The following is a 14,905-nucleotide window of genomic DNA, read 5'->3' as shown; positions in this document are numbered from 1 at the left end:
GGTATCTTTTTGATGTAAACGTAGATGGGATGGCCTACGGGGTATTTGGGATTGTGCATGGGGGTCATAAAACGAGCTTGCCCAGCTCCCTTCAGAGAGTGCCGGTTAGTGCTCACACATTTGCTCTATCACCATCTGTCTATCAGTCATTTAATCTTTTCTGTGTTTATCTGTCGCCCTCATGCTCTTTATCTTTTGCAGCCATGCATTAAAACATGTGAAAAGCACAGACATGACAAGCACAGACCTCCACTGTCTTTACAGCTTGGCCTTCAATGACACAAAATCTGCATCACAAAATTTAGTACCTAGCAACTGTCCACTTGCTGTATTTCAAGATGCATTTTTATAATATGTCACATTAGATTACGAATGGTGAAGGAAAAGTCATACTGAAGAAAGAGTACATCACACAGACCTTCCCAAACATCTTCGACCTGGTGGGGAGTTCCATATATGTAGCTGCTGGTGTGCTGACAGAGAGTGGTAAGAAGCAGACTGTGTGTATGTGTGTGTGTGTGTGTGTGTGTGTGTGTCCTTGCTACATAGTGAGGACTGAAGCACACCACCAACAGAGTAATGTCATTTCAGCCAGTCCTCGCTTCTTCAAATGCCTGTTTGAAGGTTAAGACTTGGTTCTGTGGTTATTGGTTTAGATTAAGGTAAGGGGCTAGAGAATGCATTATGTCAATGACGGTCCTCATAAAGAAAGAAGTACAAGGGTGTGTGTGTGTGCTATGCTAAAATGGCACTTATTTTCAGTACTTTTAGCACTACACTTTCATGTTCATTAGTGATGAATAAAAGTCAATACATACTTCCCTGCATTTACAGTATGTGCATTTGACTGTGCATGGTTATTGGTTATAACCATTATGGTTATAATATTTGTTGTTGTTGTTGTTGTTAATATAATTAATAAAGGATAAATGCTTGTTTAGTGAAATAACATACAGAAATACAGCTTGAAACGTAAAGAGTAAAGTAGAGAGAAGTTAAAGATAAGTAAAAATGCTTGTACTTAATAATTAGTGTTTGCATGCATCTTTGCATCTTCTTATGTACATGTTCATGATACTGTGTCTTCTTACAGGTAGTGAAATGGTGGAGGCAGAGTTGAGAGGTATCAAGATTGTCCAATCACCTTATACCATCTACTTCAAGAGAACGCCCAAATACTTCAAACCAGGGATGTCCTTTGATGTTGCGGTAAAGTGCACATATGAGTTTAGAATAACAGTAGGGTTCCTTCACAGTCCTCCACACAGGACTATATCAAATACGTTTTTCATAACCAATAAAAGACCAGGCTTTCTTTTTATTGATGTGGTAGTCTTTCATGTAAATCTCCTCTCGAAAGGTTGATTTTTAAAACTTTTTTTTTTTTTTTTTTTTTTAACTTTCATTATTGTTTCACTTATTACTGCCATGACTACATCTGTCATGGATCTTGATTATGATATAAATGCCAATCTCTTCAAACAGATGAAACAGATGGGTTTTCAGAGAAAAACTAGAACTTTACATGTAGATGTATTAAATCACTATTATGTCAGTCATAACATATTTGCAGAGAAAATTTAATCAGTAATGTCCTTTAGCCTATTGGTAAATTGCTTAAATGTCGGTACGGTTAAGGTCATATATATATCAGTTATATAAAAATATGACTTATATGGCTGCTCTTTCAATACAGGTACTGCAGTTTGCAGATGATTATGGTATTTTCATAATAGTATTAGATCTTCCTTAAACTTGCTTTCATTAGTTTGCAAGTATTCTCTCTGTTTCTCTGATGGCAGGTTGAAGTTGTGAACCCTGACGGCTCACCAAAAGAAGGTGTTATAGTGGAGGTGAATCCGGGTGAGGTACAGGGCCGCACTGCAGCCAATGGCATGGCAAGGCTTTCCATCAATACTGATGAAAATCCTGCAACACTGACAGTGACAGTAAGTGTTCAGAATTCTTCAAATTTGTATTTATGCATTGACATTTTCTTTTTTAGTACATTTAGCAAATGTAGGTTATTAGTAAATATTGGACTGTCAACTGACCAGACACACAATCACCTAACCAGAGCAGCATTTTCATCCTCCAAAAGAGGCCAGATGGGCTTTCAGACATGGAAAAAACTTAACATCAAGAAAGAGGGTGTTCCTCTGGCTTCAGCACTATTGTCGGTTCATAAAAGGAGAAGCTCTGCAGCTTGGCTTGTGCTTGCCACACATTCACCCGTTTTGAGGCCCAGCCAATTGGTGTGCAGACATTCAAAGTCCCTTGGCAGCTACCTCCTCAGATGGCTGCTCCTAGCAAGCCAGTGATGCAGAATCCATAAAAACAGCAGCCCAAGAAATATATTCTATCTGCTGCAGGTCAGGGTAGGGTTGTGATGGTAAGGATTTTTTCTTACCTTGGTGAAAAAGCGACCTATCACCACATTCTGTGGAATGGCAGCCTTCGGTGGTGATAGTCTGTTTCTCATGATGTCTAACTAATCAGAAAGTGCTGTTGGACATTGAGTGAGGCTACAGAGTGGAGACTGTAGACAGAGGGACTGTTGTTATCAACAACTACTGATAACTAATTAGGGTCTTGAAGGGCTGTCACACTTCACAGAAGATTTCAAGCACTATCCCAACTATTTTCCAAGGGGCAAAGGGGCACTTGGAAACTAGTGGTAGGGGTAAAAATACAAAATGGGATTAGGCCATGGTTCTGAAGAAGCTTAATTCATGAGGTTGAGGAAAGAGGACTCATTTTCACTGTTACACAATTAAATGGATTCCTCTGCATATGAAACAATGTAGTACTATAAAAAGACTCAAGAACAACACTTCATTGTATTATGACAAGCTAATAATTTGTGGTTGTGTGTGTAGGCACAGTCAACCTAGGCTATGGTTAGCAATTTGTCATGTACACCACTTTATGTCACTGTGTGTATATGTTCATCTGTGTGTTCAACTGTAGGCCATGACCAAGGATCCTCAAATTTCATCTGAAAGACAAGCATCGGCCAACATGACAGCTATCCCATACAGCACTGCCAGCAACAATTACCTTCACATAGGTGGGGCATTCTACCGAATGTGTGCAAAGTTTGGCTGGAAATATTTTGAAATTTTGTATGTTTTATTTCCACAACTTTGTCCCTCTATATATTGTACCATATGTAAAGGTCACATATCTAGTAAAAGGACTGTAAATTTGTATATTGTATTTTCAGACTGTTTTGGAATGTTTTTCCTCTCCCAAAATTTGTCACTACCAAAACATATAGCATTATATTATACAAAAAAAATATATATCAACTTGTTATGCTTGTTCCTTCCCTTGTTTAAAGATTTAAATTTTTACAAATTTTGACTGAAGGTTTTCACAATTAAATCTATAAAAATTAATATTTTAACAAATTTCGAAGTTCAAATTATAGAATTCTTCAAAATCTAAATGCAATCTTTCTTTGTAAAATGCATAACGCTGATCAGATTGATTTCAGAGTTAATAACTAATGAAACAGAACATAAATGTAACCGATTAGCATCATAATACTTTAGTTGATAACTCAATATACTTTATTTTTTATAAAACATCCAGTGTTTCGGTAGTGACTGCACTGTTTCGGTAGTGACCATTATACTGTTTTTAAGGTTGCATCATATTTCCTCAAATGTATGCCTTATGGTGGTAATTACAAATTCAAAGACAAATGTTTTGTGGTCAATAAAACAATTTAATATTTGAGAGGGCAGAGCAGAGTAGAGCGGAGCAGAATAGAGCAGAGCATAGTAGAGTAGAGTGGAGAAGAGTATAGTGGAGCAGAGTATAGTAGAGTAGAGCAGAGTAGAGCAAAGTAGAGTAGAGTAGAGCAAAGTAGAGCAGAGTATAGTAGAGTAGAGCAGAGAAGAGCAAAGTAGAGTATAGTAGAGCAGAGTAGAGCAGAATATAGTGGAGTAGAGCAAAGTAGAGCAGAGTAGAACAGAGCAGAGCAGAATAGAGTAGAGAAGAATAGATTATAGAGTAGACCAGAGTAGAGTAGAGCAGATTATAGAATAGAGCAGAGTATAGTATAGTAGAGTAGAGCAGAGCAGAGCAAAGCAGAGCAGAATAGAATAGAGTAGACCAGAGTAGAGCAGAGCAGAATAGAGCAGAATAGAGTAGAGCATAGTAGAGTAGAGCAGATTATAGAATAGAGCAGAGTATAGTAGAGTAGAGCAGAGCAGAGCAGAGCAGAATAGAGTAGACCAGAGTAGAGCAGAGCAGAATAGAGTAGAGCATAGTAGAGTAGAGTAGAGCAGATTATAGAATAGAGCAGAGTATAGTAGAGTAGAGCAGTTTAGTGCAAAGTAGAGCAGAGTAGAACAGAACAGAGCAGAGTAGAGCTGAGTATAGTATAGTAGAGCAGATTAATGCAAAGTAGAGCAGAGTAGAACAGAACAGAGTAGAGAAGAGAAGAGAAGAGAAGAGAAGAGAAGAGTAAAGCAGAGTAGAGAAGAGGAGAGTATAGAGTAAAGCAGAGTAGAGTAGACCAGGGTAGAGTAGAGCAGAGTAGAGCAGAGCAGAGAAGAGCAAGACTTTGGACCACAAAATTATGGGGTTTAACTACTGACCATTCCATTTCTTCACTACCGAAATGATCATGTCACTACCGAAACTTTACCATAGGTTTCGGTAGTGACTGTTTCGGTAGTGACATTCCTAGCTATTTTTCAGGATAACTAAAGAATGCTAGCAGTCACATGGCTAACAAGCACATGTTTGAAGAGTTGTTCACACAGAAAAACATAATATTTAGCATAAACCCCCCAAATTTTTACATAATTGAAGAGAACATGTGTTCGGTAGTGACAACTTTAAAAGTTACACACTGATTTTCAGACTTTGGAAGACATTTATTTAAAAAATGATGGGAGTCAGCGACTTACCATGCAGCCATCTGGGACGGGGGTGCAGTACTACCCCCCTTCTCAGAAATTCAGGGGTGTGGCTAAAATCCAGACTCAATCAGAGCATTAAAACGCTTGTGTTTCGTTAGTGACATGAAAACAAAGGACACTATTTTTTTAGCATAGTTTCTTAATTTAAAAATTAATCCAACAATACATCTAAATCTTTCAACTTGTGTTTAAGCTTAATCACAAAGATGTTTTAAATTACACTTTTGAAAAAAATATGAAAAATGTTATAAGTGTTATTTACATGAACTGAATTTTAGAGGTCAGGGTTGGGGACAGCTACTTCCCAATAGAAAGTACCCTATAAATGGTGATTTTGTATGTATTTAGCTTATAACTTTTTCATTTAATGTCCTGGGTTTAAATAGGTCATAACATAATCTTTGTAAATATCTATGTCTGAATACTTAATTTTATTATTTTTGTTGTTTTTTTGGTAAGGGACAGCACTTTGCACAAAATTGGTAGAATGCCCCAGGTACAAACTGAAATAATCTCTGATAGTGATGGTTCTGGTAGTGGCAGTGCTGCCAAACTACCAAACAAGATTTTTTTAATATATATATCTCTAGCACTATTTTGTGGTATTGCTAATTGGAATGTTGTTACTGCAGGTGTGGATACAGCTGAAGTAACATTGGGAGAAAACCTGAAAATCAACCTCAACCTCAAAAGGCCAGAAAGTACAGAAAAAGACATCACAGCACTGGTGAGAGATGTTTTACACTGTGTGCGTTTGTGCATATGCTTGAGTGTTTGCGTTGCTACCTGCAACCTGCTGTTGGCTAAGTACTGATCTGTGTCCCTAGGTACTGAGCAGAGGTCAGCTGGTGAAACACTACCGTTACAAGACAAAAGGTCAAATGCTGATATCCATGATAGTCACCATTACCAAAAACATGCTGCCGTCATTTCGTATCATAGCCTACTACCATACAGATGGCAATGAAATGGTATCAGACTCTGTTTGGGTGGATGCAGAGGACTCCTGCATGGGCTCGGTAAAACACACCACACCAATATAGCAGAGTTAAAGTAGGTGAACAATATAACCCTACACAAACAAATTAATAAAAATAACTGTATTTTTCACAAATACAAATATGCCTCCTCTCTCAGTTGAAACTGGAACCAGCAGAACCCCCGACGACGACAAAGTACTATATGCCTCGCAACATATTTGTCCTGAAGGTCACCGGAGATCCAGGAGCCACAGTTGGACTGGTGGCAGTTGACAAAGGCGTCTATGTCCTAAACAACAAGCACCGCCTCAACCAAAAAAAGGCAATTTCTTTATTTATTCTCACACATTTGGTGCAGCCAAGGATCAAACTGCAAACCCTAGGACAACACACTCTTCTTCCAAATATAACTTAACCCCAAGCCTTATCTGTCTCTATTTCTATATGTGTGATAACTTCCACCCTCCTCAGGTGTGGGAGATGGTAGAGACATATGACACAGGGTGTACACCAGGTGGAGGGAAGGATGGTATGAGTGTGTTCTACGATGCTGGGCTGTTGTTTGAGTCCAACACAGCTTCTGGGACTCCCCACAGAGAAGGTGATACTATGACACTCTCCACTCACATTCTTTTTTCTATTGTAAAAACCATAGCTGAGTTTGACTGCTTCAGCAACCTGTCAAAAAAGCAAATACTGCCCTGAACATGCTCTCCTTAGTGTACCAATACAATATCATTAATAAAATGTCCATTAGGGTTGTCACTTTTCCCAAAAATCAAGATCAAATGATTTTAAATGACACATCATTTATTCAAATTAATTTGAATGCCCCCCACTCCCCCACCCCTGAAACAGTTCATTAAAGTTACATTATCAGTTATTCCATGCATATGGTGTTCACATAGTTCTGAACAGTGTCAGTGACTGGCAACAACTACAGCTGCTTCATGGGAGATGTCAAATTTATCCAGCATGCTGCCAATGCTTACTGCAATATGGACAGATGTGTGGCTTCTTCTCAGCCCCTTAGTACACCAAACATACTGTAACTGTAAAGTTCCCATGAATCTGAAATACTGTGAGCTGTAATTCATAAGCATGTGTGGCAAGCAATGTCCATCTGTCTGTCAAATAGTAGGCGGTCTGACAAGGTGGTAAACTGGCCGTTGCTCTGCTCGTCTGTGGTGCCTCCGCTGTCTCGCTCGGGTGGCAAGTTAATGTTGCTGATGAGTCTGCCAATTTGTTGTCCTTGTAGAGTAAGATACGTAGCTGTTTTGTACAAAGTCGACAAACAGCCGTATCTTTGTTAGTTACTTTTCCATCTACAATATAGAACCCAAATTACTTCCACACAATGCTTCTTGAATGCTTTCATGCCTTGATTGTCCACTCAGGACAGCTTAACTTGCCACTGTCCTCCATTTTCATAGAAAACAACAACATTGGCCTCTTTGCTTAAGTTTCATTTGCTGGTAAGTCAATGGTAAGTCAAGAGGGCTTGCAGCAGTTCAAGCTGATAGTGAAATTTTAGATCGCCCTCTGCTGGATCACAATGCAGACTTCTTCAAATGGCCTGCTGGCTTATAAACAGTCTGCTGCACTTATAGACTGTAAACTAACAGTCTTTTTGCGCATATAGCTGTAGATTTTAAATTTAACCATGTCATCTATGGGGTGCCGTTTGTAAAGTGGCTCACACTGAAAATAACATCAACATTTTGCCACATTTAGCTTCAAACAATGTTTAAAAAAGTGTTAATTTTTTAACGTCACCTTTTACCACATTTACAGCAATATTTGTTAACTTAGAAATATATTAAATAGTTAAATCTAAATATTAAATGTGGCACCTAAATGTTATATGTTAAATCTAAATCTAAATCTAAATATTAAATCTAAATCTAAATGCGAAATATAAATCTAAACGTCAAATCTAAATATTAAATCTAAATCTAAATGTTAAATCTAAATGCTAAATATAAATATAAATGTTAAATCTAAATCTAAATGTTAAATCTAAATGCTAAATCTGAATCTAAATGTTAAATGTTAAATCTAAATGTTCTGGGTGAAGCTAAATATTTAGCTAATATGCAAATTCACACTGCCGGTCACCGGAAGTACCAAAATAAAAGCTCAAGATGGTCAGACTGTGTTTATAGAATCAAATAACGAATTAAAACCAACTTATCGGGGGGAAATGGACACTTGAACATACATTAGCGTGATAATAACTACCTAAAATAACAAGAAACACAAAAAAGTAAAATTGCTTATATTTTGTTTTGGTTGTACTGCTTGCCTGCTCCGTTTTGAGCAGCAAAGCAGCAGGCAGCTGTTCTCACTGCAAGTGCTCTAAAATTCATTGTACACTTCCTGCCCAGCACCAAATGACAAAGCGAGTTGGTTAAGCAACTAAAGAGTCAGACATTTTCTCCAGGAGTTGGTACAGGTGCTAATATGGCAGAATTATGTTTACAGCTTTTTCCCCCTTGCTCTCAAATAGCCGAAATATCAGTTAATTTAGGTTTAGGGGTACAAATCCAGTAGATAACAGAGGGACTATGTTTGTATGGGTTAGTTCACCCAAACAAATCATTTTATCTTTTCCAATTTAGCAATGCAGACACTGTCTCCTGAACAACATGTTACTGTTTACTTTTTTTTAAAGGTGTTTTTAATGTCTGGGGCTCGGGGCTAAGGCATACCATATATGTCTGAGACATATCTCCAAACAATCCAGTTAATATGAAGGACAGTTGAAGATTCATTTCCTCACATCCTGTCCATATGTCCAATTGTTAAAATTACCTCACATTTTAAGAGTTTAGTGTAAGTTGTACAAAGCAGAAATCAAGTATAGGTCCCACTCTGTTGGGTTCTGTGAAATTTTTTTTCTGCCTTATAATTCCAGATTTGAATTGTCCGGCCCTCAGCAGGAGAAAACGAGCCACGACTATAATGGACGTAACAACTAGCTTGGGTAAGAAACACACTCTTAAATTCCCGAGTAACATCTCATGTCCCTCAGGTCAGGCTCTCCGTGATGTCTGTAGAAGGTCTTCTTGCGCTGCTGACTTTTTCACTACTCTACTTTGCCATACCATGTATTGGGGTTCTATAGGGACAGTGAGTGGAGCCCAGTGAATGACATGACATTGACCCAGCCATACTGATTTTCATTGGCTAAAAGTTAGTTGCTGTAGCCTGCCTACTTCTTTGTAACCTGGCAGCTGAAGTGAAATTGAGGGCCCCAGCCAACCCAGAAAGCATGGAAGTGAACTGGGTGGAGCCATGACCTTAACTTGCAAGGGTCAAAAGACAAGCACTAGACACACTGCACAACACATTTCCTGGGTCATTAAGGAGCACGAAAAGATGTAGGTGTATCATGTGCAGATTGGAGTCAAGCGCAACACAGCTTACATACACCCAACCCTCTTCGCTGTTGTTCTAGCGAGCCCGGACCCTGAAAAGGAGCCCAACATGTCTAAGAGATAGAATCATATGAACAGACCGGGCATAGATCACAATGCTTTCATATGTCCTCAACACTCACTCAACAAAACATGGCTGCCAAGATTGCCACACTGCATATATAAACACAGAGGGAGGATCCCTACCTGACCGCCTGTAGGCTTGAGATATCCACCCACAACACCATATTGCAATGCGTTTCCTGAATATGGTCTTACCAGCGACTCCATCATCAAAGCAATGCATCTGATGAGAGGGGGCAAGACAAAAGCTGCCGGAGCTGGGCAAGCCGGGCCGTAAATTCCCAGGACACTGAAGTACTGGGCACAGAAGAGATATGTCATTATCTGCAGATGATGCTGTTGTCTCAGAGGGGATGACTGGAGGTGGTGGCATGTTGACAGTCAGAGCAGGTGTCTGCGTTATTGGCCTCAAGTTCTGCCTCACTCTAATGGTGGCGAAGCACACATCAAAACATTTGCAGTGATCCCACCATTGCTGGTGTGTAAACTTGGACTGCGCCTGACAGGCCTTGCATGCCGGTGGCTGCTGAGCACCACTCTCAGTACCAAATAGCTTAGAAGGTTATGTGGCGAGTTGCAACTCCATCTGTGAAGGAAGCTAATCAGTGGGCACTCACTGACACTGTAGACTGAATGGTTAATGGATGCTGTCATAGTAAATAGTAGTAAATCCTCAAGCGAGTAGTATGATTGACATTACAAGGGCACTATGTACAGCAGGCTTAGCTTGATACAAAATGACTGTTAACTGATTATCATCACAACCAAATGTAATTTCACTTTATCCTATCATCACTCTGTGATAAAAGTCTTGTAAAATTCTACAGTACATCTGTCCATATGAAAACTTTTAGCACTATCTTCTATGAATTTTTCATTGTTGTCACCATGGTTTGGCCAGATTCCCCAGATTTGGCTACTGTTATGAAGATCAGGCAGGTTTTAGCCTCTGATTGGGCTATTTTTGGTCAGTCCAATCTGGCAACACTGCTTGTACTCCATATCTTCTTTCTTCTGTCTCTCCCCCACAACCCCATTTCTTTCCAGCAAGTCAATATGAGGACCAACTGCAACGTGAATGTTGTTTGGATGGCATGAGGGAAACCCCCATTCCATACACTTGTGAGAGGCGCAGCGAGTACATCAATGATGGTACAGCCTGTGTTGAGGCTTTCCTGCGCTGCTGCAAGGAGATGGAAATCCAGCGAGCTGAGATGAAGGAGGATAGCCTGCGACTGGCTCGAAGTAAGAGACGGGGACAAGGGATCGGTTGAAGCCCTGGGGATCGGTTGAAGCCCTGGGTAGTTACTGGTGGTCATACAGAAACGGTAAAACAATCAGTATAATAACCTTTTTAATGACACCTTAGCTGAAGAGGAAGACAGTTACTTGGACAGCAATGAAATTGTTTCTCGCACCAACTTCCCTGAAAGTTGGCTGTGGTCAGATATCACGCTGCCCCCTTGCCCTGATAGTAAACCTAATTGGTGAGTCAACTGAAGCTTATACACTCACAAAATACTTGATAGCTTTAATTTCACCTCTAAAAGTATTATTCTTTGTTTCAGTGACACCACATCAGTGACAAAAAGTGTTCCTTTGCAAGACTCAATCACAACCTGGCAGTTCACTGGCATCAGTCTGTCAAGAACTCTCGGTGAGGATTCAATGAATTAAATGTCTTGTGTCTTAGTTGCGCTACAAACCTCAAAACCAAGAGCCCAAACTACATTCCATGGTTTCTCTATTTCCATTAGTCTGTTCCTCACCCAGCTACCCTTTCTGTCCTTGATTCATGCCTTGTTTTTTGTTGTTGTTGTTGTCATTGTTTTTTTGTCTGTTTTCTTGTTTGTTTGTTTTTAAGGTATTTGTGTGGCTGAACCATTGGAGATAATTGTCAGGAAGAACTTCTTCATTGATCTCAGATTGCCCTACTCTGCTGTTCGTGGAGAGCAGCTGGAAATTAAAGCAGTCATCCACAACTACAACCCCAATATTTCTACTGTAAGTCTGAATCATTCAAGTAAGCATACTAAAAAGAGGATGAATGAAACTGATGTATAGGCCTGTCTCACAAAACAATGTGACTTTTTTTAGTAGATTCGGTTAATTCTGCATTCTTCAGTCAGTACAGGGACTGGATCCCTAATCTGGCAAGAATAGTATTATTGTTACTGTAGGTAATGACAAAAAGTGTGTGACATCGTCGGAATCTGATCCACTCCGTGGAAAGTGTAGGTATATGTGTAACTGACATGGATGATTACTGTATGGGCCTACCATGCACAGGCCCAGGGGCCCAAAGTCAGGGGCCTTACTGAGGGGTATTCCAGGTAGAAGGTTCAACAAACTCTGAGTCTAATCCTGAACTCTGAGTTGACTTACCCTGAGCTGGGAAACTCTGAGTATCCGGTTCCAGAACAGCTGATTCTAATTAGTTCAGTCAACTCTGAGTAGGTACACCTTGGGTACGTCCCAAGTCTCTTATTTTATACTGCTAACTCCTAACTCCTTACTTGAACCGGAAGTCATTCGAGGTCCGCCATCTCTAAGGCAGTCTCATGTCTCTTATTCCTGCCAGTAAGGAGTTAGCGTTAGGAGTTAGGAGGGATCTGTTAGGTGCGATGTGTAAGGTAACACAAGAGGTTCCTAACAGAAAGTCTTTTCCAGCTTGAGGCCTTGACATATAAATACCCGCCCTCTATGTCTGGCTCATTTGAACGAGATGGCGGAGAAACAGCGCAAGTGTACCCGTTACATGCATTCTTTGCATTAAAAACACAAAGGGCTCTAGTTTCCCGGCGCAGCGCAGGGTGGCGCAGGGTGGTGAACCCCGCGCAGAGCTAGTTTTGAGCAGCGCAACCTGAGGCACACTCAGTTTGGTAGTTTGGCAGACCGAAGTGCGCTGAGATGGGTGTGGCGGCGCAGCAGGGGGAGGTGTCGACAGATCCAGCTTGGCGCAGTGACAGTTTCGTGCCAAAAGGCTTTGCCGAAGGTGTGCTAAAAGCTCGCCAGCTGAAACCAAGTTTCCAGAATGTCAGGCACATTAACGATGCAATAAATACCCCAAAAACCACTATGCAATGCAACTATCTGCAATCAGCACATAAATGTATCTCTATATCGACTGTCCCGTCACATCTGATGTCAGATCAAAGGGGATTGGCACCGTTTGGCACGTTTGGCACATTTGGCACGCGTAATGGAAACCCAACCTGATTTGATTAACACAGATGCAAACTAATGAGTTCACATCCCTCTCAGCCAACCACAAACAGCCACAGCATCAGACAGGGAGTATACATTCAGCATCTGTCATCTTAGAAAAGTCAAAAGAAAAGAAACAGAGTGAGCACAATCACACAAACACATTTGCCCATCATTAATTGTCCTGCACGTCATGTGAGTGGAATAATGTTTAATAGTCTGTAGGTAATATTAATTATTAATATTCATATTCATATTATTACTTTCATTAATGTTGTTGTAAGATACTGTCATTACCATCTGTCCTGCATCTCTCTCTGTCTCTCTCTCCGTCTCTCTTTCTGTCTCATTGTGTCATATGGATTACTGTTAATTTATTATGCTGATCTGTTCTGTACGACATCTATTGCGCGTCTGTCCGTCCTGGAAGAGGGATCCCTCTTCAGTTGCTCTTCCTGAGGGTTTCTCTTTCTCTTTCCGTTTTTTCCCCGTTAAAGGGTTTTTTTGAGGAGTTTTCCTGATCCGCTGTGAGGGTCCTAAGGACAGAGGGATGTTGTATGCTGTAAAGCCCTGTGAGGCAAACTGTGATTTGTGATATTGGGCTTTATAAATAAAATTGAATTGACTGAGGTAGACTGACAGGTCTGATATGTCTTATTCACTCAGCAGCTGACTTGTTGAATGATGGAGTGGATTTAATAATAGTGATAATAATGATGATGATAATAATGATAATGTGGGAGGGACTAAACAGTTAGCTAAGGTGGCTAGGTTGGTTAGCAGTAATTTTAAGGGACTTGGGACGTAGCCCTTGAGTTAAGCACGTGCACAACCACAATAAAAAGCCATCATCAATGGAGCCTCGATACCTCAATTCACCATGTCAACCATAAAGAAAAAGCAATCAACTTATTTTACACCTGTGGAACTGGAGGTGCTCATGAATGCCTACAGCGAATATGAGCATATATTTCGTAAAAAAAGTAACAGCGCTAAAGCTGCCAAGGAGAGAGAGGCGGCATGTGAAATTTAGCAAGCAGAATCTCCTTCAAAGGGATGTTGGTGGCTTAGTGGACAGAGCAGGTGTCCCATATGGCTTTTGCCGCAGCGGCCCGGGTTCGACTCTGGTGCTCTGCTGCATGTCACTCCCTCTGTCTCACTCCCAAAATGCATTACATTCAAATTACTTCAAAGAGACTCAAAATAACAACAAAAAGGGGCAAAACAACCATAATGAGACCTATAACAGCCAAAGAAAGACACATCATTACTTTAAAGAGACATGAAATAACTACAAAAGGGGATTATGAACACAAGTAGTTTTCTAGGAACTGGTTTAATGAAGCCATCCAATCTCCATCACACCGTGAATAACAAATAACACAATTGACACAATTAGATATAAAATAATAAAATAAAGTAATTTAGACCAGACAAAATGTAGGCTACACACATGTAGCTAGCAATACAATTTTAACTATGAATTAACTGTTTATATGAACCAATCATGGAATCAATTATGCATTAATGAAATATATCAATGAACTGTATGCACCATCATGGATACATTTACAGGGATAAACAACCATAGAGACACAAAATGGCCAAAGAAATGCACAACCTTGTTTCAAAGAGACACAAAATAATTACAAAAGGGCCAAAACAACCAAAGACACAAAATGATCAAAGAAAGACACAACAATACTTCAAAGAGACACAAAATAACTACAAAGAGGGGAAACAACCAAAGAAAGACACAAAATCTCATCAAAGAGTCATCAAATACTACAAAAAGAGGCAAAACAACCACAAAGACACACAAAATATCCTAAGAAGCACAAAGTGACCAAAAAGGACACCAAATTACCCCAGAGAGACACAATACCACAAAAAGATGCACAGAAAATACAAAGAGATACAATTTTTCATGTCCGTGCCCAGGAGCCCATCGTCTCATAATCCGCCCATGGTAGCTGACCATCTTTTATCAGCTACTTTTACAGTACCTCCCCTTCTGTGTCTCTGTTTTATTTTCAAGGTACGTGTGGATCTGATTGAGGAGACACATGTGTGCAGTGCTGCTTCTAAGCGTGGGAAATATCGCAAGGAGGTTGAAGTTGGGGCCAAAACTACGCGGTCTGTACCCTTCATTGTTATTCCCACAAGGGAAGGACAATACCGCATTGAGGTTAAAGCAGCTGTGAAAGACGAAGATATCAGTGATGGAATTGTGAAGACTCTGCAGGTGGTGGTAAGAGAAACACTCTTTGTACGAGGT

The 14,905-nt window shown here is 40.0% G+C and overlaps 1 protein-coding gene across 2 annotated transcripts in view; it reads left to right on the top strand.

The window, feature by feature from the left end:
* The window catches only part of LOC117254689 (complement C3-like), a 45,941-nt gene that overhangs the window by 7,661 nt on the left and 23,375 nt on the right, over nucleotides 1–14,905 (top strand). For both annotated transcript variants that reach the window (XM_078166634.1, XM_078166633.1), the window contains exons 9-23: nucleotides 2–104; nucleotides 366–486; nucleotides 1,094–1,209; nucleotides 1,803–1,949; nucleotides 2,971–3,070; nucleotides 5,570–5,664; nucleotides 5,765–5,956; nucleotides 6,075–6,239; nucleotides 6,389–6,518; nucleotides 8,835–8,903; nucleotides 10,468–10,665; nucleotides 10,790–10,907; nucleotides 10,989–11,077; nucleotides 11,285–11,424; nucleotides 14,666–14,878. In XM_078166634.1, coding sequence (XP_078022760.1) covers nucleotides 2–104; nucleotides 366–486; nucleotides 1,094–1,209; nucleotides 1,803–1,949; nucleotides 2,971–3,070; nucleotides 5,570–5,664; nucleotides 5,765–5,956; nucleotides 6,075–6,239; nucleotides 6,389–6,518; nucleotides 8,835–8,903; nucleotides 10,468–10,665; nucleotides 10,790–10,907; nucleotides 10,989–11,077; nucleotides 11,285–11,424; nucleotides 14,666–14,878 — 1,996 coding nt within the window. The remainder of the gene's footprint in view (nucleotide 1; nucleotides 105–365; nucleotides 487–1,093; nucleotides 1,210–1,802; nucleotides 1,950–2,970; nucleotides 3,071–5,569; nucleotides 5,665–5,764; nucleotides 5,957–6,074; nucleotides 6,240–6,388; nucleotides 6,519–8,834; nucleotides 8,904–10,467; nucleotides 10,666–10,789; nucleotides 10,908–10,988; nucleotides 11,078–11,284; nucleotides 11,425–14,665; nucleotides 14,879–14,905) is intronic.

Source organism: Epinephelus lanceolatus, chromosome 3 (genome assembly GCF_041903045.1).
Source record: "Epinephelus lanceolatus isolate andai-2023 chromosome 3, ASM4190304v1, whole genome shotgun sequence".
NCBI lineage: Eukaryota > Metazoa > Chordata > Actinopteri > Perciformes > Serranidae > Epinephelus > Epinephelus lanceolatus.
Note: the sequence above shows the minus strand (reverse complement) of the source record. Positions and strands in the feature narration are given on the sequence as shown.